Source organism: Agelaius phoeniceus, chromosome 26, assembly GCF_051311805.1.
Source record: "Agelaius phoeniceus isolate bAgePho1 chromosome 26, bAgePho1.hap1, whole genome shotgun sequence".
In the NCBI taxonomy this organism is placed as follows: Eukaryota; Metazoa; Chordata; class Aves; order Passeriformes; family Icteridae; genus Agelaius; species Agelaius phoeniceus.
In genome coordinates this window covers 4,118,476-4,143,341 of record NC_135290.1, presented here as the reverse complement: position 1 = coordinate 4,143,341, position 24,866 = coordinate 4,118,476, and the positions used below count along the sequence as shown (strand labels likewise).

The following is a 24,866-nucleotide window of genomic DNA, read 5'->3' as shown; positions in this document are numbered from 1 at the left end:
CAGGGGAATGGATGGATCTCATGGGGATGGAGGGATGTGACAGGGATGGAGGGATCCTGGGGGAATGGAGAGAACTGGGGGGGATGGAGAGACCCAGCGAGGATAAAGGGATCCCGAGGGGATGGAGGGACCTGGTGGGGATGGAGGGACCCAGCAAGGATAAAGGGATCCTGGGGGATGGAGGGATCCCATGGGGATGGAGAGAACCCAGGGGGATGGAGGGACCCCATGGGGACGGAGAGACCCAGTGAGGATGAAAGGATCCCGCCAGGACTGAGGAATTGTGCGGGGATGGAGGGACCCGGCGGGGATGGAAGGATCCCGAGGGAATGGATGGATCTCATGGAGATGGAGGGATCCGGCGGGGATGGAGGGATCATGGGGGAATGGAGGGATCCCGCCAGATTTGAGAAATTTCGTGGGAATGGAGGGACCCGGCGGGAATGGAGGGATCCCAGGGGAATGGAGGGATCCCGAGGGGAATGGAGGGATCCCGAGGGGAATGGAGGGATCCCAGGGGAATGGAGGGATCCCAGGGAAATGGAGGGATCCCGAGGGGAATGGAGGGATCCCGAGGGGAATGGAGGGATCCCAGGGGAATGGAGGGATCCCGCGGGGATGGACGGACCCAGCGCGGCGTCCCAAGCGCCGGAGGGGCGGCGGGTCCCCAGGGAGCCCCGGGGGTTCCCGGCGGCGGTGGGACGGGACGGGACGGGACGGGACGGGACGGGACGGGGCCAACCCCGCCTCCCGCTTAAAGAGCCGCGGCGCCGGGCGGCCCGCAGCGAGCTGGGACCGGCAGCGAGCTGGGACCGGCACCGCCGCACCATGCGCTCCGCCAAGCCCTGCCGCATCCTCCTCCTCCTCCTCCTCCTGCCGCCGCCGCCCGCCGCCGCCTACTTCGGGTCAGCACCGCCCGCGGGGACCGGGGGAACGCGGGGAGGGGGACGGAGCGTCCGTGGGGCAGCTCGGGGTGTCCGTGGGCAGATCGGGGTCACCATGGGGTAGTTCGAGGTGAGCTGGGACAGTTTGGGGTGATCTGGAGCAGCTCGGGGTGTTCATGGGGCAGCTCGGGGTGACCCGGGGCAGCTCGAGGTGTCCGTGGGACAGGTCGTGGTGTCCATGGGACAGACAGCTCGGGGTATCTGGGGCAGGTCGGGGTGTCCATGGGGTTGTTCGGGGTGTCTTGGGGCAGCTCGGGGTGTCCATGGCCAGCTTGGGGTGTTCAGGGACAGTTCGGGGTGAGCTGGAGCAGCCCGGAGTGATCATGTTGCAGCTCGGGGTGTCCAGGGGCAGCTCAGGGTGTGCTGGAGCAGCTCGGGGAGTTCATGGGCAGGTTGGGGTGAGCTGGGGCAGCTCGGAGTGCCCTGGAGCAGCTCGGGATCACCTGGGACAGTTCAGGTTGAGCTGGGGCAGCTCGGGGTGTCCAGGGACAGGTCGAGGTGTTCATGGGGTGACTCGGGGTGTCCATGAGCAGCTCGGGGTGTCCGTAGGACAGGTCTGGGGTGTCCCTGGGACAGCTCGGAATGTCCTGGGGCAGCTCGGGGTGTCCATGGCCAGCTCGGGGTGTTCAGGAACAGCTCAGGGTGTCCATGGCCAGCTCAGGGTGTCCATGGCCAGCTCGGGGTGTCCTGGGGCAGCTCGGGGTGTTCATGGCCAGCTCAGGGTGTCCATGGCCAGCTCAGGGTGTTCATGGCCAGCTCAGGGTGTCCATGGCCAGCTCGGGGTGTCCTGGGGCAGCTCGGGGTGTCCATGGCCAGCTCGGGGTGTTCAGGAACGGCTCAGGGTGTCCATGGCCAGCTCGGGCTGTGGCAGCGCCGTTCCCGCGGATGCTCTGCGGAGGGCTCGCGGCGGCTCCGCGGGGCTGCCCCGGTTCCCGGGCACGTCCCCGTCCCTGCCGGAGGATCCCGGTAGAGCCGCGCACCTGCAGCGCCCCCGGAGCATCCCCCGGGCAGCGCTGGCACCGCCGGACCGTGCGGGGACACAGGGGGCACAGGGACATCAGGGACACAGGGGCACAGGGGGACATGAGGGGTACAGGGGGCACAGGAGGGGCACAGGGACACGGGGGACACAGGGACAGAGGGGACACAGGGGGCACACAGGGACACGGGGGACACACAGGGGGACAGGGGCACAGGGGGCACAGAGGGACACAGGGTGCACAAGGACACAGGAGACACAGAGGATACAGGGGCACAGGGGGCACAGGGGTCCCTGGGTTTGTGTCCTCCCCACACATTTTAATTGACTTGGGATAAAGGCAGAGATGGGTTTGTAACAGGCAGAATTCCCCATGCAGGGTTTTCTGGGGGTTTTTGTCCTGTTTTCTGTGTCAGCTGCTCCTCAGGCAGGGTTTCCAGACTCTGCTGTTGGGGCACACATCAGTGAGGGCAGAACAGACAGGAGAATTTGTGATTCAGTGGTTGCAGCACTCAGGGCTGCTCTGCACTGCCTTGCACACGTGGAGGGTCCTGCTCCACATGCTGGGAAGTGTCTGCTGGCTTGGCACTTCTCACCTGGGACACGACTGGCATTTCATTCCTGCTGCATAAAATAATCTGGATTTTAAATGTATTAATTGTATCATTCAGCCTAATTCACATGGAAGCATCTGCTGGAGGGGGCTCCCCTTTCTCCCTCAGTGTCAGCACTCACTCACTCCCTGAGGGGGTGGGTGTTGGATTAATCCCTTTTCTGACCCAGAGATGGGACAACTGAGAGGAAAAATTTTTAAAAACTTTGAAAAATTTAAATTTTTAAAACTTTTTAAAACTTTAAAAACTTTTATTCCATTTTCAGTCTCATGTGAAGGCCATGTGAGACAATACAGATGTTTTAATTCATGCTGTCACAATCAGAACCCACAGCTGGGCTGCAGGGAGAGTTTGGCTTTCCAGGCACAGGGAAGTGAATGAATTTGTGCAGATAACAGCACAGAGCTGTCACTGACCACTGCTCAAGCTGGACTCTGTTAAAGCAGCCTGGGTGATCCTTTCCTCTGTGTCAATAATTTATTTGGTACAAGCAGCTTTCTGTGTGTACAGGCACGCAGAATTGTGTGCTTTATTTGGTTTTAATTTTTTTAAATTTAATTTTTAAATTATTTTTTATTTTATTTTAAATGTGCTTTTTAAATTTTTATTTGGTACAAGCACATGAGATCTGTGTGTGCTGCCTCTTGGCCATGCACAGCTCAGGATCTGAGGCTGTAGGGTCAATTTTCAACGTGGGTTTTTCCCCTTGAGGGGTCTGGCACAGGTGTATCCTGTGTATTCTCACTTCTTCATCTGAAAATTAAAAGAAGAAACCCAAAACTAAGAACTCAGTGAGTTTGGTGGTGATGAGCAGTGTGATACATGGGTGCTTTCAGATAGAAAATTGAGCTGATAGACTCGAGAGGAACTTGAATATTTTAGAAGGGAATGTCTGATGTGGCTTGGTTTGGGAGAAAACCAATCTCACACCTAAATTTTTACTGATCTGGAGGGGACCCTGGGTCAGTGATCTGCTTCTGAGTTCAGCCAAAAAGGAGAGACTGAGGCACATGGGTCAAATATTGGCTTTCCAAACACTTAATGGAGAAAACCTGCAAAGATTTAAGGACAAATGAAGGAGGCTTTTGGGTGGCAACGTGCAGAGACAGGAGCTGAGCCCTTTCTGCTGGGGATGTGGCAAAGGTGAAGCACTGCTGGTTCAAAGGGTGAAGGAAATGCCAAGTTTGATTCTATCAGAGCAAAGGTAAAGCATGAAGTGTGTGGGATGGTGCAGCAAAAATGTTCCAAAGATGGAGCTCACCTTTAAATACAGAAAACAAAGTTTTGCCAGAGTGAACGCAGTGTTACAATGGAGAAATCCAGAGAAACCCAGGATGGGCTGGGTTAGAAGAGACCTTAAGGTGCCACCCCTGCCATGGCAGGGACACCTCCCACTGTCCCAGGGTGTCCCAGTGTCCAGCCTGGCCTTGGGCACTGCCAGGGATCCAGGGGCAGCCCCAGCTGCTCTGGGCACCCTGTGCCAGGGCCTGCCCACCCTGCCAGGGAACAATTCCCAATTCCCAATTCCCAATATCCCATCCATCCCCGCCCTCTGGCAGTAGGAAGCAATTTTTGTGTTATGTATTTAGGACAAAGGGGGATGTTTTTTAAATGACAGCAGCTGTGGGCAGAGCTCTGAGCCCATTCCCAGTGCCTGCAGCTTTGGCTCACTGGGGTCTGTGCTTAAGCAGGTCCTGAACTCCTGGTGCTGGGTCACAGGGGGGAAATTCAGCCCTGCTTTGAGGAGAGGGAGAGAAAAGCTGTGTGTGAAACGTGGCCTGGCTGTTGCTGGGGTTGTGTTGGGCTCTCTGGATGCAGGAATCCAGGACTGTTCACTGTCCTCACCTCCTCACTCCCTTTGAGCTGGTTTTGCTTCCGCCTTTGCTTCAATCCTCCCCCACCCTCCTGTGAAGCATTCCCTCCTTTTTGTGCTTTTCCTCTCAGGATGTTCAGCTCCTCAGGTGCTGGGAATGTCTCCAGACCTCATTAAAAGCTCTAAAATCCTCCTCTTTCCTCCTTGTTCACGTTTCACAAGGTGAAAAGGCATTTGGGATGTGCTGGAGGGCAAAGAGCTTCTCCCGGGGCAGAATCCAGAGCAGACCCAGCCCAGGCAGGAGGTTTGGTGGGAAGGTGGAAGCACCAAAACTGATCAAAGCCTTCTCCAGGGGAGCAGGCTGGGACATGTCTCACCCATGGGCCAGGCTGGCCACTGCTCTATGGGCAGATTTCTTTAGAGCTCACCCTGAAATCCCTGTGGGGGCTGCAGAGGTGCCTGGGAGCCCACAGGATGGGCTGGGTGGGCCCACAGCTCCTCCTGGCTCAGCCCCACCCCTGCCCTCTGGATTTAGGGCTGGTCATGCTCCATCAAAGGCAGTGGCACAGTTTTTGGCTCATTTCTTGCTGGAAGGATTTTTTGGGGCTGTTAGAGGGTAAAAAAGATAGACTGGAATCCACAAAAGTGTGGAATAGATTATAGAGAGCAGTGTAGGTGCATCACTTGGTAAGAAATTGTGGTTTTGGGATTTTTAGTGTGCTGTGGATGGAAGCAAGATGGAGGGCACAGGGTGTTGTCCTGGGTTTCTTCTTCATGCTTCTTCTTCCTTCTTCTTCCTGGGTTTGGCTGGCATTTTGTAATTGGGCAGAAAAATCCACATTGGGATCAGTTATTGAGTTAAAAGGGAAAATAATCCAGGTGTCAGCTCTTAATTGGACAATTTAGCTTTAAAAGACCTTGGAACAAGAGATTGTTGGCCATTTTTGTGGTGCTTTTCCAGTGCACTGAGCTTGTTATGGACAGTGTGCAAAACTTTAGATAAGATAATAATAAACAAGAACCTGAAGACTGAAAAAATCCAGTGGGTCTCTGTTTCCTGACACAAAACCACCCCAGGAGGGTCTCCCCCAACAGGCCCAGCCTGAGTTCCAGAAATTGAGGGATTGGCAACAAACACCTCAACAGGAACCGGCCTGGAATTGGGATCCACATGGAAATATTTCATTTTCCTTCATGGAAGGAGTCAAACCAAGGATGCCCAGAGCAGCTGAGGGTGGAGAGCCCTGCCCTGGTCACTGCTCTCCTCCCAGACTGGCAGCTCTTCTGATTGCAGGAATTTTATATCCTGTTCTCTGTGGAATTTCAGGAGAAATCTTTTTTAAAAATGAGTCTGGGCCTGGACACATCATCTGTTACTGCTCCCAGGGAGGGCTTGCAGCAAACAATCCATCTCAAAGGATTCTGATGCACAGCATCATGTGAACTCATCTGAGGGTTTTAATTCCAGCCTTTTCTCATTGTGAGGAGCAGAAACTTGATGGCAAACCTGGAGGATAACAGGTATAGAGACACCTGAGGGGCTGGGATGACAACTCTGAGGGAGGAAAGGAAAGAGCTTTGATATCAGCTGTTAAATCTCAATATTGATTATGGAGATTTATGGTTTGGATGCTCTGGGGATTTCTTCCACCTCCTTTGCAGGCAGTAGGGGTGCAAAGCAGAGGAACCATCCTGATTTGTCACAACAGTGCAACACTCACAACCCATCCTTTCTCTGGGGAAAGATGGGGAGCATTAAATTGTGCTGTTTCTGAAAGGATGAAAACTCTGTTTTTGGACAGAGCTGGGCACCTCTGTGCCCTGCACAGTCCTTGGTTCCATCTGTCCTGCCCCACATTCTCTCAGCCCTTCCTGAAATCTTCTTGCAGCTCTCTGTGGGGTGCAGATATTCCTGTGGAACATGAAAGGCCCCTGAAATCAGATATGGAGTCCTGTTGTGGGCTGCTTTGATTCTCTCCTTACTTGGGAGAGGTAGGAAAGGCATATTTTTACTGGTTTTTAAGACCTTCCAGATCCAGAGGACATTGGGCATTGCACAGGAACAGGCTCTCATTAAAAGTCTCTTAAGAAGCTGGAATGTGGCTGGAAGGAGATTAAAGGAAATAGATGAATTTAGCAAAGGGCTTAGACAGAAAAGGAGAGAGAAATAAAGTTGGAGATCCTTATTGTTCTTTCAGATTGCAAGCAGGTGTGCATTAATTCAAAGAGTTCACTTTCTTTGCTGTATGATCTGTAGATAATAAACTCTAAATCATCCAAAACCGTGAAGTTTGCCTGGCTGCAAATATCTGCATATTTTATATTTAATCTTGTACAAATGTTTGCATGCTCTGATCTCCATCAGATCCTGTGTTTGCTCTGCCCTGATGAAATACAGTTGTGGTGGGAGCCTGCAAAGCAATTTCTGGGCAATTTTTGGGGCTGTCCTGGCTCTGAGAGTGGTTTCTGCTCCCAGCTGTGCCCCTGCCACCTGCATGGCCTTGGGCACCTCCTTGAGTCCCTCTGCTGCTTGTCTAAGCTGAAATTTGGGTGAGAGATGAATTTTGGGAGCTGTGTCTGTGCTCTGACTGTGAGACTCCTGATGCTGGGAGCCTCCAACACAGCGATGCAATTATTGATATAATTCATATAATTATTTCCTGCTGACATTGCCCTGCCTCAGGGGACAAGTGTGAGAGTTTGCACAAGGGAGGCTGTCACAGACAAGTGTGTTCTGGGTAGCTTTAGCCACTTGGATTTACCAATTTACTGCTTATTTCATCAGCTGTGTTTTCTATCAATCTGGTTATTTCTGACCTCCTTTTTTAGAGAAAAACCAAGTTACTCTAAGTGTTGCAGCTTCAGAAATTCAACAACAACAACAATAATAATAATAAAAAAACACCACCACCAATAATAAATACTACTACTGCTAAATAAAAATAAAAAAAATAAAAATAAAAGTAAAAAATAAAAATAAAAATATAGAATAAAAATAAAAATAAGTAGCTTTGCCTGTGCAACCAACTATCTGTGTAGGATGCTGTATTACCTCTTTCAGAATTTAAAGTGTTGCTGGATCCAGTTTTAGGAAGTAGTTTTCCCATGAAGCTTTTGCTTTGAATGGTGAAAATGATGAATTAGACTCAGTATCTCTGTGTGTGTGGTCCCAGGCTGTATTTGCTGTGCACTATTGGGGTTGCTCTGGAAATGGAATCAAATTCTCCAAAGGTTTTTATGGTGCCTTTCTTTTACAAATATCAGCACCCAACATCCTTCACAGCCTGGAGAATTGGCAATGCCACCTTCTCCCAAATCCCACTGGTGGGGACATCCTTGGGGTAATCCCTGCTCCGAACTGTAAAACTCAGGCCAAAAGTCGAGGTGGCTTCACCACATTCACCAATGTGAAGGAAAATGTGAGGACAAAGGCATGAACAGAAGCAGGGTGGTAGACTGAGATGCTCCCTCAGAATGTTTTCCAGCTTCTGGCAGTGTGCACATCCTGAATTTCCTGTGCCAAAGTGTCTTTGTGTTCACTGGTCCCTTTAGGACTTTGTATGAATACATGGAATACTTCAGCATCCCTTGTGCCCTGCACTGAGGAGGGCTGCAAGTTGAAATACAGCCTCATTTCTTTTAAGTCTAAAAATTAATAAATGATCACAATTCCCCCTGATTCTTCTGTTTTAGAGATCAGAATAATCTTTACTCACTTGGAGGCCAGTCCTGCTTCCACAGCCCTGTGTTCTCCTGCTATCCCTTCCTCTCCTGGTGGGAATTGTGGAAGGTATCCAGCCTCTCTTACACAAGTTTTTTGGAAATCTGTCAGCTGTAGATGTCCAAGCAGGCAATTTCATCTGTCCTTGCTCTGTGTGGGCAGTGACTCCTTCCCATGGGGCTGCTGGTGACAGCACACATGGGCTTCTCCTCCTCCCCATGGCATCAGTCTGGGACTTTGCCCTGGTGTGTGATAGGAATGGGATACCAGATCTACTCAATCTGTATTGATTAATCTTCTGAGCTGGTAAAATGCCCCAACCTGCAGCCTCCTGAATATCCTTCCCTTCTTCACCTTTTCCATGATGGTGATCTTAGAATCATCACAGAATCCCAAACTGGTGTGGGTTGGACCTTTAAAGACCACCCAGTCCAGTCCAGTGCCATGGGCAGGGGCACCTCAGGGTGGCTCAGAGCTCCTGCCCAACGTCACCCTGAATGATCCTGATGCCTCAGGTTTTGGTTTTTGTATTTTTCAGGTTCTGTGCTGCTTTAGTGGGTGGGTCTGGGTTCATGTGAGGGGATGGTGAACTCTGTGCACAGAGCAGGGAGACAAAACAATTCCTGCTCCAGCTGGGGACCAAGGACAAATGATCCAAATCTCAGGCCCAAGAGTATAAACAGCTTGGGCTGGAGAGAGAAAAACAAAGATGGGACTTTGTGGTTATTAATTGTTGTGGTCTTGTTGTGGGTTTTAGGATGAGTTGAGAGACGAGAATTGACTCCCAAGTTTTTAGAAAGTTGATATATTATATTATATTATATTATATTATATTATATTATATTATATTATATTATATTATATTATATTATATTATATTACATTACATTACATTATATTGTATTATATTATATTCTAAAACTATACAAAAGAAAGAGAAAGGAGACATCAGAAGGCGAGACAAGAATGAATAATAAAAACCCGTGACAGACTCAGAGAGTCTGACACAGCTGGCTGTGATAGGCCATTAATTAAAAACAATTCACATGGAACCAATCAAAGATGCACCTCTTGGTAAGCAACCTCTAGACTGCATTTTAAGCAATCTGATAATTAATATAATATAACATAACATAACATAACATAATATAATATAACGGATAATTAATATAAATGTTAATTCTTTTTTGAAGTTTCTCAGCTTCTCAGGAGAAAAATCCTGGCAAAGGGATTTTTCATAAAATATGACAGTAACAGTAACAGGCTGGAGCTCTAATTGGACAATTAACTCCAATATGTGAATAGAGCAGAGCTTATAAAAGTGAGAGACCCCATGACCAGTGGGGCATTTTGTGACCATTTGGGTTCATCTTGGTTTCATTTTGTGACCATTTGGGTTCACCTGGGGTGTAGCCCTGGCTGGGCACTTGTGCTGCCCAGGGTGGATTTATTGAGGCCTCCTAATAAATCCCTGCTTTATTCTTGAGCTCTGTCCAGTCTCTGTTCTAGCCCAGCCTTCTCAGGGTCACTCCCAGCGATGTCCTCCCTAACCCTGTGACCATTTTGGTTCATCTTTGGTGTAGCCCTGGCTGGGCTCTTGTGCTGCCCAAGGTGGATTTATTGAGGCATTTTAATAAATCCCTACTTTATTCTTTAGCTCTGTCCAGGACCCATTGAGGCCTTTTAATAAATCCCTGCTTTATTCTTTAGCTCTGCCCAGTCTCTGTTCTAGGGCATCACTCCCAGCGATGGCCTCCCTAACTCACCTCCTCTCCCGCTTCTTTCCCTCCAGCCTGACCGGGAAGGAAGCCCTGACCCAGTTCCCATCCCTGGGTGCCCCGGGGGGCTCTGGCCCAGGCCAGGGCCACGTGAAGCAGTGTGAGCTGCTCCAGCTGTCCCGCAAGCAGAGGCGGCTGTGCCGGAGGGAGCCGGGGCTGGCGGAGACGCTGCGCGACGCCATCCGCCTGGGCGTCCTCGAGTGCCAGTTCCAGTTCCGCAGCGAGCGCTGGAACTGCAGCCTGGAGGGACGGCCCAGCCTGCTCAAGAGAGGTACAAGGTAGTTGGTGTGCAGGGAAACTCTGGCTGCAGCACCCGGGGTGTCCCAAATGAAATCTGTCTGTGGTTGAGAAGGAGACAACACAAAGCAACACACTCCATTTTCACTTTACTCACTTTACTCAGACAAACAATGTCCTCATTGGAATAGGCAGTTGAAGTTTTTCTTATTTCTCCTTCTTTCTTTCTTGGTCAACGACCTTGGTAGAAAATTCTTTCTACATGGATCCTCTGGCTCACAGAAGTCGCTGTAAAACCTCTTCCACCATTGGTGTCCAGGGAAACTCTGGCTGCAGCACCCAGGGTGTCCCAGATTAAATCTCATGTGAGGTCGTGGTAGAGATGGAGACAACACAAAGCCACACTCCATTCTTAGAAAGCTCATAACTGTTCAAACTGGTTTTGCAAACTGCATGCTTTTTATACATTCTTACAAAGCTCAAAAGTTTATACTTTACCCATTGGTCACCAGAGACAAACCAAGTGCTGATTGGAATAGGTAGTTGCAAGTTTCTCTTATTTCTCCTTCTTTCTTTCTTGGTTTCTCTGTCAAGGACCATGGTAGGAAATTCTTTCAGGGGTAAACATGGATCCTTTCATCAAACTGCTCTCTGGCTCACAGAAGTTGCTGTAAAACCTCTTCCACAGCTGGTGTGCAGGGAAACTCTGGCTGCAGCCCCCAGGGTGTCCCAGATTAAATCTGACATGATGTTGTGGTAGAGATGGAGACAACACAAAGCCACACTCCATTTTCAGGAGGATTCAAATTGTTTTTGCAAACTGCATGATTTTTATACATTCTTAGAAAGCTCATAACTGTTCAAACTGGTTTTGCAAACTGCATGCTTTTAATACATTCTTACAAAGCTCATAAGTTTATACTTTACCCATTGGTCACCAGAGACAAACCAAGTGCTGATTGGAATAGGTAGTTGCAAGTTTCTCTTATTTCTCCTTCTTTCTTTCTTGGTTTCTCTGGCAAGAACCATGGTAGGAAATTCTTTCAGGGGTAAATATGGATCCTCTCATCCAACTCTTCTCTGGCTCACAGAAGTTGCTGTAAAACCTCTTCTACTGTTGGTGTCCAGGGAAACTCTGGAGTGTCCCAAATTACATCTCACATGATGTCGTGGTAGAGATGGAGACAACACAAAGCCACACGCTCCATTTTCAGAAGGCTTCAAACTGCTTTTGCAAACTGCATGCTTTTTGTGCATTCTTACAAAGCTCATAAATTTACACTTTACTCACTTCACTCAAACAAATGGCTGATTGGAATAGGGAGTTGAAGTTTCTCCTATTTATCTTTATTTCTTTCTTGGTTTCTATGTCGGCAAGCTTGGTAGGAAATTCTTTCAGGGGTAAACATGGATCCTCTTCTCAAACTTCTCTCTGGCTCACAGGAATCAATGTAAAACCTCTTCCACAGTTGGTGTGCAGGGAAACTCTGGCTGCAGCCCCTGAGGTGTCCCAGATTAAATCTGACACGATGTCTTGGTAGAGATGGAGACAACACAAAGCCACACTCCATTCTTAGAAAGCTCATAACTGTTCAAACTGGTTTTGCAAACTGCATGCTTTTTATACATTCTTACAAAGCTCAAAAGTTTACACTTTACTCACTTTACTCAGACAAACAACGTCCTCATTGGAATAGGGAGTTGAATTTTCTCTTATTTTTCCTTCTTTCTTTCTTGGTTTCTCTGTCAAGGACCTTGGTAGGAAATTCTTTCAGGGGTAAACATGGATCCTCTCATCAAACTGCTCTCTGGCTCACAGAAGTCACTGTAAAACCTCTTCCACAGTTGGTGTCCAGGGAAACTCTGGCTGCAGCCCCCAGGGTGTCCCAAAGTAAATCTGACACAAGGTCCTGGTAGAGATGGAGACAACACAAAGCCACACTCCATTTTCAGACGGCTCCAAATTGTTTTTATTATGGCATGCATGCTTTTTATAAATTCTTAGAAAACTCAAGTTTACACTTTACTCACTTTATTCAGACAAAGTGCTCATTGGAATGGGCAGTTGCAGGTTTCTCTTATTTCTCCTTCTTTCTTTCTTGGTCAACAACCTTGGTAGGAAATTCTTTCACAGGTAATCATGGATCCTCTTCTCAAACTCCTCTCTGGCTCACAGAAGTTGCTGTAAAACCTCTTCTACCACAGGGTCAGTTAAAGAAAAAAATCCCTTTAGTGCCTTGGATATTCATGTATGTAAACCTCTGTTATTCTCAAATACAAAATTTAAACCTCTTTACTGTTTGAAAAAGCTCTTTATCTGCATGCAGGCATCTCAGTGCATGTTGACAAATCTCTCCTAAGACTCTTTCACATAAATGTGGAGAAATTTGGGCAAAGTGGACAGAAGACCCGCTGGGTTTTTGTTTCCCAAAATACTTCAGATGAAGAAACGGTCCTGTAAGGTCTGGATGTGAGGTACAAGGGAACATAATAAATCCTTCCAATGCTTGAGAAAAATACAATGAAGATGGACACTGAAATTATTTCTTTATAAAAATTCCCAGAGAATGCATATAGAGTTTGCCAGACCTGTCCTGATCCAACCAGAGCCTGACTGTTACAGACCTTCAGCCCTTCAATAACTTCTATTAGCACTTACTAAGCTTCAGCCTTCAGACTTATTGAGTTTCAGTCCTTTGATAATGTTGAGCAACTTAATGTTTTTAAAAAGGACCTGAAGAAGCCAATATTAATTTTGATGAAAATCAATGCTAATTTTAATTAACATTGGGATCGAAACTTTTTAATGTTTCCTTTTAAAAATATCAATTTTTATTACATTAAATATCAACTTAATATTTTATTAAGTCAGCACATACAAGATCAGATTTTCTTCGTTGCAAGAATTTTTTAGCAAGCAGTGGAAGGAGCTGTTCATGATAATTTTGAGTGTCTTTCTCACATCTGCACCTTCATCAACCTCAAAGAACTTGAAAATGACAATTGAATAATCCTCATCTTCAAATAGCTGGAAAACATTTAATTATCTGGCAGTGGCATGCCTTAACATTTCCATGGGCTCCTGACTGACAAAATAAAATATCACCTGTAATTTCAAACCTGTTTTGGCAGATGGGGATAAGTGTTTGAAAACTTTTATTACACAATCTTAAGGATCAAATGATGATTTAATACAGCCAGGTATGCTGTGTGCAGCCCCTGTGTGACAGGACACTTAGCTGGGAGCAATTATTAGCTCTCATTTTTCCTTTAGCTTGCAAAGGGGCTTGTTTCTTTCCTAAAGAACATGAACATGGCTTTCAGCTGCCACTTTTGATCTGTTTGTGACATTTGTTGGAGCTTTCTTGGAGATTGTTGATCATGCAACTCTCCTCTGTCACCCAGGTAGTGATGAGGCATTTTAAAAATGTTTAAATCATTTGATATCTCCATGGTCCTAGAGAAACCATGAAGAAAAATACAGATTTTTAGCAGTCCTAAATGCTCCTAAGAGTGCAAGAGAGTGGAAAAGGTCCTTCCCAGTGAGATGGGCCAGGTGAGAAGCCACATTCAGTTTGCAATCCCAACTGACAAACTCCTGTGACTGATGTGGATCATCAGTGCTTTTCCTGCTTCTAGAGATGCCAAAACCCAAACCAACAGAAAATAAGCCGAGGGTTTTATGGCTCTTGAAATGCCAGATTTATTTTACCAGTCTGCACCATTTGTTGCTCTTGATAGTTCTCTGGGTACAACTGGAAAACTCCTTTTGCATTGTCTGCAACCTTTCTGTGGCACTTATGACACCTCTTACTCCTCAGTGATCCATGCAAAATCCTCCTGCATTCCTTCTCCACTCCTTTAAAGATCCATGGAAAGAGTGAAATGATTTCAAGCCACCTTGTTACACAGGGGCAGTTGGTGTTTTTATAAAAACATGGAAAGCAGTGATGCCCTTCTGGTGTCCTGGGTGTGCCATTAAGGGCTGCTGGGAGTCAGGTGAAGCAGGATTTTTCCTCAAACAACTCAGTGATCTGGGGAAATAAATACCTTTAGCACAGAGGTCAGAGCCAGCCAGTCACAAAATCCTTGCTGAGAAATGAGTGCTCTGCAATCCTTCCATCCCTTAATCCACTCCTTTGCCTCCTGCTGGTTGGACTCTGACCTTCCAGCAGTGGTTTCCCTGTTGTCATGAGGAATCCAGGGGTGGTACAGCAGAGGAGTGGTGACTCACAGACACAGAATTTCCATGATGGGAGATTTGGAGAAAAAAAAATTCTTCTGAGCAAAAAAGCCCTGAGCAGCTGGCATTGGAGCCAGCCCTGCTTTGAGCAGGAGGTTGTTCTGAAGGCCTCAAAAGTCCTTCCATCCTAAATCTTTCTATATTTCTGTATCTTTTCTTAGTTTTGCTGTTGTTTTAAGAGAGATGCCTCCTCCACCTGCTCTGAAACACTCAAACTCCTTCATTGCAGCATTGAAAACTCTGGCCCTGAGCATCTTTCCTTTGTCAGAGTCATCCCACAGCAAAACTCCTCCCATTACAAATTTTCCCTGTGGTCTGGAGCACACCCCAGCACACAACAATGCATTGCAGCAAAAGTCCTTCTGTATTTATAGGCTGCAGAGCTAAGAAATCCTTCTGGAGAGCTCAGGGCAAGGCTTGGACACATGGAAGGTCCTACCAGAAGGAGCTTCTTTGCTGCAGCCTCCTGAAATCCATCTCTGTGCTGGGTGCTTGCAGCCAAACTGCCCAGCAGAGACATCTGCACCCAGGTGTTGCCCCTTCACTGAGAGTTTCAGGTTCCATTCTGCCCCTGACTCAGTGGGGTCAGGGCAGTGACCCATCCCCAACCCAAGCTCTGAGAGCCCAGAATTGGCTCTGGGCCCCACTGTCTGTGGTGACAGGAGCTCTGTTGTCACTGTGGGAGGAGAGATAGCAGGACACACGGAGCAGCCTCTGTTCAGATCCCAAATTGTGCTCCTTGGAGCTGATTGCTGCCATTTGTGGGGTGTCCTCCTGAAAATCCAGCTCCAGCAGCTGCTCTGCTGAAGGACAGCTTTTACTTCCCTCATTAGTTTTGTGAATTAACAATTAAATGGTGATTGGCTCCTCATGACAGAGCGGAAGGAGCCATCTTAGACTTTTCAGACAAGTATTTGGCAGCCTGGTGATGTTGAAGCTTTGTTTGAAGGAGAAAGGAGATGTTTCAAAGTCTGCTGGGTATCTGCAGTTGCTGCTGTCTGCAGTGGCCTGACCACAGCAATGGCCTCTGATTTCCAGTGGGCTGAAAACTGGCCAGGAAAACATGGGGAAACCAAAGCATCTGAAATAGCAGGAGCAGTGTGGTGATCCACAGAGTCAGATTTAGCAGGGGCTGTGGGGCCTGCTGGCTCCTCATGGCATGGGAAAGGGCCTCTGGAATGCTCTCCTCACCTCTGGGATCAGCGTGTCAGAGAGGGTGTTGGGAATCTGGTAAGCATTTGGAATGATTTGTCAGATTTAGGATCTCAGGTATCAGTTATCCTCTCTTAGCTCCTTTGGAGAGGGTCAGGCACTGTTTGAAAATGTGTGAGCATCGTGCTGCCGTCCACAGCCTGCATTGACCACGTCCCATTCCAGCTGTTACAAAACTTTTGGTGGATTTGGTGACATTCTTTCATGATCTTTAGAGTACCCTGAGAAATTTTGTAGAGGATCATCAACCAGCAAGATTAATTGCAAATTATTGCCCCAGGGGTTATGGCAACCAAAATGTTGAGGCAGGAAGCAGATTGTTGGTTGATCTCCTTGTCTCCTCCAGATTTCCCCAATTCTCCCCATATATCCATGCTGTTGGTAGATCTTTATCTACAATTCTGCAATTCCAAAGAGCTCCTCTGAAGTCTATTGAAGTTGCTAATGAAGCCTCTCCATTACATTCATGATTAGCCACATTTTTCATTCTTTTTGCTGGCAATCACCAGGAGAACTCTTTGTCCTGCTCTATTGCTCATGATTACAGTGGACATCACTCAGATTTCAGCACTTGGTGTTCTGATCCAGTATTACAGCAGGATGGGAATTCTCTGAGGGAGCAGAATGATGGAGAGATTGGAGTTTGCACTTGGTGAATTCTAGAGGTGGCTTCCCACCTTTGCTCCAGGCAGGGCTCAGTGCAAGTCTAGGTCAAGTCTCTGTGGTTGTCTCTCTCTCTCTTCCATTATTGGGGAAAACAGATTTCCCTTCTGATGTGGAAGGGAATTTGGAATTTTCCCATGTGGAATATTTGTTTGCTTCATTGTGTTTTCTTCCATGCAATGTATAAGTGCTCTATCTTTGATAAACCAAATTTTTTCTATTTTGGCTGATCTTATCCATTCGTGCACTCAGAGCTATTGATCAGTCACCTGTATCTCTCTTTCTTGCACTAATTCCTAAATTTTAGACTTGCTAAATAATTTCCCATTAATGTTTTTTTTTTTTTCCTGCAAATGAACTCTGGAGAAAATATTAAGATTTTCCCCAGGGCTGAAAAAGAGAGGAGGTAAATATAAATAAATAATATTTATAAAATAAATAAATAAAAATATTTTGGCATTTAGGTCAGGTTTGTGTCAATCAGAGTTTCTGAAACTTCTATGAAACTCGTGGGATCAATATTCCTATTCCTGTCTGATCTCATGTCTCTACATGAAATTTTCATTCAGCCACTGTACTTTGCTTCCTGGTTAAAATGTCATAGTCACACCATGACCTCAGGGATTGTAGCCAAGCTGGGAATCCTGCTCTGGGGAGGAGAACAGCCTCAGAACACACCTTTACAGTCACCTGGATGTCCCAATGTCCCCACAGGGGTAGGAGGCATCTTTTGAATCTGCCCAATCACTCCATGCCTTTCTGGAATGCCAAAATTGACAGTGCTCAGCAGAGGGCAGGGGAAGGGGAAGAAGAGATGCCTGACACACCTGGCAGGGAATTATCAGGGAGAAACCCGAGGTATCTGAGGCAAACCATGACATCACCAGTGTTATGTTTGCCCAATTATCCCAGCATTAAAAAAAAACCAAACCCATATATTAGAGGTAGCAGCAATTTTAATTGAATAGTTTAGAAAATATATAAAATCGGATACACTTGAAATATTGACAATATAATTTGATTAAAATAAGGGATGATTTGGTTCCAATTATAGCACATAAGCAAAAGATAACCATGGGGTACGGAGTGCAGGGCTCTGGTCCCCTGCCACCTCACGTACGAGCTTGCCAAGTGAAGATTCCCCCTCATATGCCCTGTGTCAATGCCATCTCCTCCCATTTTCGATTCATCACACTTCCACCTCCGCCCTCATCACCACCTTTACCGCGCATGCTCCACCACTCGTTTTGGTGGTCGCACAAGTCTTTGGGGGTTGTTTTTGATGAAGGCTCTCCTCTTCTTCAGTGTCCTTCAACTCACCCTTGGGTTACACATGCACACCAAGCCAGTACAATGTAAGCCAAGACTAACATAATATTATATTTAAGCATCAAAGCAATAAATCTCTTATAACTGGCATTTTCCTGGGACCCAACCAGATTTTCCCTTCTTTCTGTTAATTTTTAGTAACTGTTATCTCTTGCTTTTTCCTGCCTTGAACATCTGCAGGAAAAGGGGGGGGGGAGTGGAACCCCTCCTCTCCCTTTCTTTCTTGGCATTATATGATAAAGGCCTGATCCTGGCCTTATCACCGAGCGATGCAGGACAGTCCGGATAGCTCAGTCCCTGTGGGAGACAGAGTGCCCGCATACCCAGTCAGCTCGCAGCCGCCGCAGGCTGCCCTGAGCAAGCTCAGTGATTTCAGCTCTTTAGTGATTCTCAGCTCTCTCAGGATTTCAGCTCTTTGCTGCCTTGCTAGGGCGCGTTTGGCTGAGGCAGAAGCAGAGGCGAGAGAGGAGAAGGAGAGGTCCTGGCGTTCCACAGTGATGGTTTATTGGGGAGTCTGTGAAGGGTTCCAGCAACAGCTCTTCTTCTGTTGAACGGGCTAAACCAGCCCCTTTTTATAGGGTATAGGGGGACCCAAACCTGTCCAATGGTAAGGGTTAGGGAAAAGCGACCTATGAGGTTACAGAGATAAGCATTGGGGCGAGGGGTAGAAGAAGACAGGAGCTTATTTTGCTGTCTCATCATGACTCAGCAGTTCCTGCTGTTAAGTCTCAATCCTCCATGGAGCTCTCCTAAGCTCCATAGAGTCTGCTACAGCATTACACCTTTTAACTGTTTTATAATTTCCAAATATTAATTACTGCATCGATATTGATTGCCGTTGTCAGTTTTGTCAGCACGAATCATACCTATTTACCACAGCCAGCAACCCTTGTCCCCGGCAGGTTTTAAGGAGACGGCCTTCCTGTACGCCGTGTCCTCGGCGGCGCTGACGCACTCGCTGGCGCGGGCCTGCAGCGCGGGGCGCATGGAGCGCTGCACCTGCGACGACTCCCCGGGCCTGGAGAACCGCAAGGCCTGGCAGTGGGGCGTCTGCGGGGACAACCTCAAGTACAGCACCAAGTTCCTGAAAAAGTTCCTGGGCCAGAAGAGGATCGGCAAAGACCTGCGGGCCAAGGTGGACATCCACAACACCAATGTGGGCATCAAGGTAGGAGCTGCGCCTTGGCGGGCTTGGGATGAAGTTTGGGACTTTTCAGTGCAAGTCTTCCAACCCATCCTGGGTGTGAGAAGGATTTTCACTGCCCTGCTCACAGACAGAAACAGACCTGGTCGCCTGTGTGTCCTGGGCCTCGTGGTGCTGAGAGTCCCTGGGAAGTCTTCTGAGCTCTTGGGTGAGGAGATGCATGTTGAGTGGCAGAGGAACATCCTGTGTCCTCTAGTGGTCCCAGGGTGGGTGACAGGGAGTTACAGCACGGTGACAGCTGTGAAACTCCACAGCTGGATGACTCCAGCGGTTATGCCAGGGCCACAGTGGGTTCTGAGAACAGCTGGAGCTTAGAGCTGGTGGCATGTGCAAAGCAGATTAAAGACTGAAACTCTTGAGATCAATTATGAGTCTGCTGGTGACTTGCTATGGAATGAGTCCCGTCACAGGTTTGGGTCAGGGAGATCATCAGATTGAGCATTTTGACCTGTAGGTTACAGGCTACTGACACATCATTGTCATCCATTTACTGAGTCAAATTGATTGTTTAATTAGAGCACTGTCTTCATTTGAATACACCTAAAGGAATCTACCATGTCGGAGATACTCAGTTTTACTGACTCAGTTTTATTCAGTTTTACTGACTCAGTTTTATTCAGTTTTACTGACTCATCATTGTCTTCCATTTACTGAGTCAAACTGATTGTTTAATTAGAGCACTGTCTTCATTTGAATACACCTAAAGGAACCCACTATGTTGGAGATACTCAGTTTTATGATTGACTACTCCTACTGCGCCAAGTAGAATTAATAAGAACTTATTTGGTGTTCAGCTGGTTGTCCTCAGGCTACCACTCTTTGTCTCACCTGTGGTTTTTTTTTGTCTTGGGTTCTTTTTTTTTGTGTTTTTTTTTTGTTTTGTTTGTTTGGTTGGTTTTTTATTTGTTTGTTTTTGGGGGTTTTTGTTTTGTTTTGGTTTTTTTTTTAGTTTTGGTTTTTTGTTTGCTTTGGTGGAGGTTTTTTTTGGGTTTTTGGGTTGTTGTTTTTTTTTTTTTTTGTTTGGTTGTTTTTTTAGTTTTGCATTTTTAAAACTATTATTAACATTTTTTCCTCCGTAGCCTAGAAACAATGCCAATAAAACTGCAGTGCTTGCAGCTGTCTGTGACCTGAGCTGCTCCCTCTACCAGAACTAGGCCCTGGCAGGTAATAACCACCACTCTTCTTCCTCACCAGGCGGTGAAGAACGGCCTCAAAACCACCTGCAAGTGCCACGGCGTGTCGGGCTCGTGCGCGGTGCGGACGTGCTGGAAGCAGCTCTCACCTTTCCACGAGATCGGGCGGCTCCTGAAGCTGCGCTACGACGACGCCGTCAAGGTCTTCAGCACCACCAACGACGCCGTGGGACACTCGGAGCTGGCAGGGCCACACAGACACGGCCACTCGGGCAAGCAGCCCGCCCTGCCGCGCCCCACCGACCTGGTCTACGTGGAGGACTCGCCCAGCTTCTGCAGGCCCAGCAAATACTCCCTAGGCACCGCGGGCAGGACCTGCTCCCGCGAGGGCAACTGCGACAGCATGTGCTGCGGCCGGGGCTACAACACCCAGAGCCGCCTGGTCACCTTCTCGTGCCACTGCCAGGTGCAGTGGTGCTGCTACGTGGAGTGCCAGCAGTGCATGCAGGAGGAGGTGGTCTACAGCTGCAAGCAGTAGGGACAGCCCCGAGGGGCGAGGCGAGTCCAGGGGAGCAGCAGGGGGACAGGGACATGGCTCTCTGCTGTGGGGTCAGGGCAAAGGCGAGCACCAAATGAGTGCTGTGCTACTCCAACCTTGGCGTTGAGATGCTCCAGCCTCAGGTTGAGATGCTCCAGCCTTGGGTTGAGATACTCCAGTCTTGGCGTTGAGATGCTCCAGCCTCAGGTTGAGATGCTCCAGCCTTGGCGTTGAGATGCTCCAGCCTTGGTGTTGAGATGCTCCAACCTCAGCATTGAGATGGTCCAGCCTCAGGTTGCGATGCTCCAACCTCAGTGTTGAGATGCTCCAAACTGGGCATTCAGATGCTCCAACCTTGGTGTGACATGCTCCAAACTTGGTGTGACATGCTCCAACCTCAGCGCTGAGATGCTCCAGTCTTGGGGTTGAGATGCTCCAATGTCAGCATTGAGATGCTCCAACATTGGTGCTGAGATGCTTCAACCTTGGTGTGACATGCTCCAACCTCGGCATTGAGATGCTCCAGCCTTGGGTTGAGATGCTCCAGCCTTGGGTTGAGATGCTCCAGCCTTGCTGTTGAGATGCTCCACCCTCAGCATTGAGATGCTCCAGCCTGGAGAGAGCCCCTGCATGAGCAGGGAAATCCAGAGGTTTTTTGTCAGGTATGGGGTCAGGAAGGAGGGACAGAGAGCAGAGGGGATGTGAGGACAGCAGAAACTCTGATGCAGCCACAGATGTCCCTCAAATTCAAACTTGTACTCACCTGTGTGGGAAGATCCTCCTTCTGCACCGCTCAGGTGCCCTCCTGGAGATGCACTGGGGTGGTGACGTTGGGACACTGAGGGCTCGTGCCCTGCATCCTGCAGAAAAGAGAATTAAGGGCAACAACCAGAGACTGGCCCAGGTGTGGCAGGGCCAGCTGTGCTCCTGCACCAGGGCAGAAGGACTCTGGCAGTGGGGATTGCCAGTGGGAGCTGGCTGAACCCTTTCTGCTGCCACCTCACCCACACACTGCTGAATAATCTCATTTTGGCTCAAGAAATGTGCCTCAGAAATACCAGTTTACAAAGGGAGCTCTTGTCCATCACCTCCCAGGTCTGTAGTTTGGACTCCAGGTGCATTTTAACCAGGTTTTAACCTTGCTGATCCAGGTCACCTGGAACTGCTGCAGTGACAGTGTTTGAGCCATAGGCACTCAGCTGAGGGCTGTGAAGTCAGCCCTCTGCAGCATTTGGCCTCCCAGGGGGTATTTAGTGGTGGTGATCCAGGGTGATGGTGCCAGTTACGCATCTCTCTTCCTCCTCCTCCTCCCCAGTCAATCAATCAATCAATCAATCCCCTTTTTGTCCTACGTGCAGCACACTCTGCCTGGTGCCCGAGGTGTGTCACATCCCACAGTCCTGCCCTGGGCCAATGACTGGTAAAGCCTCTGAAAGGGAATTAGGAACCACGGGAACTGGGGCATCTGAAAAATGTGCAAATCATGAGTGACAATCCCTGCCCTGAGAAGTTGGGTATGTCCAACCCCTGGGTATGCCCAGCCTCTGCAGGGTGAGGGAAGGTGACCCAGAGAAAAGAGCACAGGCTGTTACAGAGTCATGAGCCCCTGACTTTAAACCTTGTTTTTCCCTTTGATTTTTAGCTGAACACACCAGACCCAGCCTGTTCAGCTCCTTTGGCTGACTTAGGGAGCAGTTTTGGGAATGGCAGAGAGGAACCCCCTGACCTGGCCACCAGGTAAATGGAGGTGTAGCACAGCCTCTCTGGGTGTTCAGCTCTCTGACAGTGCATTTTCCTGCGCCAGGGTTTTCCTGGTTGATCCTGCAGCAGCTCTGGATTGTCCCTGAGGTAACAAACATGCAGAATTTACTCTGGGTACAAACCAGCCAGAGTGGAGATGGGCTGGTGCTGCAAAGAACATGGGAATCCTAAAACTCAAATCCAAATTCGCTGGCAGTGTAAGGCGTGAAGATGCTGGTTTGGGTAGCAAGATGGGCTCCATAGGTGGAATTGGGCTGAATTCCAATAGGATGGAGCTCTTCTCAGAGGTGAGGGATCTGCCTGTGTGGATCTGCTGGGGCAGGGCAGCTCAGCCCCTCATTACAGCTGCTCTGAGCAATTCCCCGCAGAGAGGAGCGTGTGCTCACACTCTCTTTACCTTGACTTTGTTGCCCTTTTGGTTTTTACAGCTGTTTTTGACTTCTGCTCCCTCCAGTGTTGGCACAGAGCAGTCTCAGAGCAGATCAAGCCATTAACTGGCTGTTTGGAGGCCACATCCCTCTCATCAGCTACAGGTCTTTTAAAGGGCTTATTCCTTTTTATCCCTTTTCTGGCTCAAGTTGACTTGAACTGAATTAAAGAGTTTATGACAGACATAATACTGCAAATAGGCTTAATTAGCCTTACTTTTTTTTACCTCCTAAATACCCAAGAGCAGAACTATTATTTATATGTTGCTTTTAATCCTTTTGGAGTTGAAATCTTCCCACGAGTCTCAATTTTGAGGACTCAATGAAAAAGCTTCCAAATAAGCTAAAATTGGCATCGTGGGTGAAGTGAGCAGGGAACTTGCTCTGGCTGAACTATTGATCCCAAACCCTCTGCCCCACTGACCTCCAGCCTTGTCCAGCACCAGAGAGGGAGGGAATACCCCAATTTTGGAGGGGCCTTTGGGATCCCATGCCATTACATGGATCATTCCCATTTAAACAGGGACTCAGTGGAAAAAGCTGGATCCCATTCCTTGGGAAGCAAGTGGAGGAGGCACCACTCTGTCCTCTTGCTCTTATCAAAGCTGCACAGGAATTGCTGAATAAGAACTGGACAAAACCAAATTTCAGGGAAAATTAAGTTTCTTCATGTACCAAAGGGGACTTTTGGAAATTCTTTGTCCTGTGTGGCTTAGAGCTGCTGGAGAAGATCTGAGGAAGAGATGATTCATTCTCTGGTACCCTGGGGTGGGTTTGGGCTCAGTGGGGTGTGGAGGTTTGGCACTGGACTGCAGTAAATTTGGGTTGTTCACTGTTAAGCCAGGTCTGGACAAGGACATCTGATGTCCCCAGCTTTGCTCTGGTTAACTCAGACCCCCCTTCAGCCCCTCCTGGCCCTGCTGCAAATCCTCATGTCCAGCCCCTGCCAGGCAGCCCAGCCTCAAGGGCTGGAAACCAAATGGTGAACACTGATGGGAAACAAATAAATAATTACAAATGCCCGATTTGAGGATTGGGAAAAGACTTAAGCATAGTTTTAGTTTGAGGCAACATTGATGTCAATCCTTTTGGTGTCCTTCAGCACTGAGTTTTTTAGAGATGGTGCCATGGGTAAGGGAGGGACAAAGTTTGCTTGGGACAGATATTGTGGTGGCTTTGAGGTTTTTATTTCATTCAGTTGTCTGGGGCTGTTTTGTTGGCTTGATATTGCAAATGTGATTTAATTCAACTGACAGCAGCAGGAGCAGGGAGTAAAACTTGGGTCTGTTTGGCCCTCAATATTCTTAGGCTTGAATTGAATTTTGCTCTGAACCAAGACCAAGCATCATCTTGAGCAAAGCTCTTCTGCCACCTCCTGGAGATCTGGGCTGTGAAGATCTGGAAGTCCATTTGGACTTTTTAGTTGTGCCACACACCTTACAATGTACTGCAAATCCTGTGGATTTGGTTATATGTGTAAATGACTGGAATGACAAGGGGATTGCATTAAGTCTTGACAAAGAAATCTTCTCAGCAGCAAAGCTGAAACCTCATACCCTGCCTATAAAAAAACCCCTTTTCCAAGTGCAAATGTACCTCATTGACTACTGATGGTTGAAGTCTGAGCTGCACAGGCTTTGCTGGGAGTGTTTTGGTTTGGATTGAATCTTTTCCTCTGCACTTAAAATCCAAATAACCTGGGAACATCCATAGCTCCAAACCAGGGTCCTCACTGCACACACAGGGACTACACTGCTCACACAGGTTAGTCCCTGTCCCTGTCCCTGTCCCTGTCCCTGTCCCTGTCCTTCTGTGGACTTTCTGGTCCAGCTTTTATTACCTTTCCTGGTGTGTTGCACTTCTGGGCTTGGTAGTCATGGATCCAGCATGTCTGTTGTATGGGGGAAATAGAAATCCACCATCCATCCATCCATCATCCATCATCCATCCATCCATCATCCATCCATCCATCCATCCATCCATCATCCATCCATCATCCATCCATCCATCCATCCATCCATCCATCCATCCATCCATCATCCATCCATCCATCCATCCATCCATCATCCATCCATCCATCCATCCATCCATCCATCCATCCATCCATCATCCATCCATCCATCATCCATCCATCATCCATCCATCATCCATTCATCCATCCATCATCCATCCATCCATCCATCATCCATCCATCATCCATCCATGATCCATCCATCCATCCATCCATCATCCATCCATCCATCCATCCATCCATCCATCCATCCATCCA

The 24,866-nt window shown here is 48.0% G+C and overlaps 1 protein-coding gene across 1 annotated transcript; it reads left to right on the top strand.

Moving 5' to 3' along the window:
- The first annotated feature begins 828 nt into the window (after nucleotides 1–828).
- On the top strand, nucleotides 829–20,408 carry WNT9B (Wnt family member 9B). Its single transcript, XM_054649819.2, has 4 exons — nucleotides 829–905; nucleotides 9,864–10,120; nucleotides 18,436–18,701; nucleotides 19,932–20,408. The coding sequence occupies exons 1-4, from the start codon at nucleotides 829–831 to the stop codon at nucleotides 20,406–20,408; spliced, it is 1,077 nt and encodes a 358-aa protein (XP_054505794.1).
- Nucleotides 20,409–24,866: the final 4,458 nt, after the last annotated feature.

Excerpts from the sequence above, each read along its gene's own strand:
- WNT9B (XM_054649819.2), top strand. The coding sequence starts at position 829 with ATGCGCTCCGCCAAGCCCTGCCGCATCCTCCTCCTCCTCCTCCTCCTG. Across the intron at positions 906-9,863 it reads CCCGCCGCCGCCTACTTCGG|CCTGACCGGGAAGGAAGCCC; the intron begins GTCAGCACCGCC and ends CTTTCCCTCCAG. Across the intron at positions 10,121-18,435 it reads GCCCAGCCTGCTCAAGAGAG|GTTTTAAGGAGACGGCCTTC; the intron begins GTACAAGGTAGT and ends TGTCCCCGGCAG.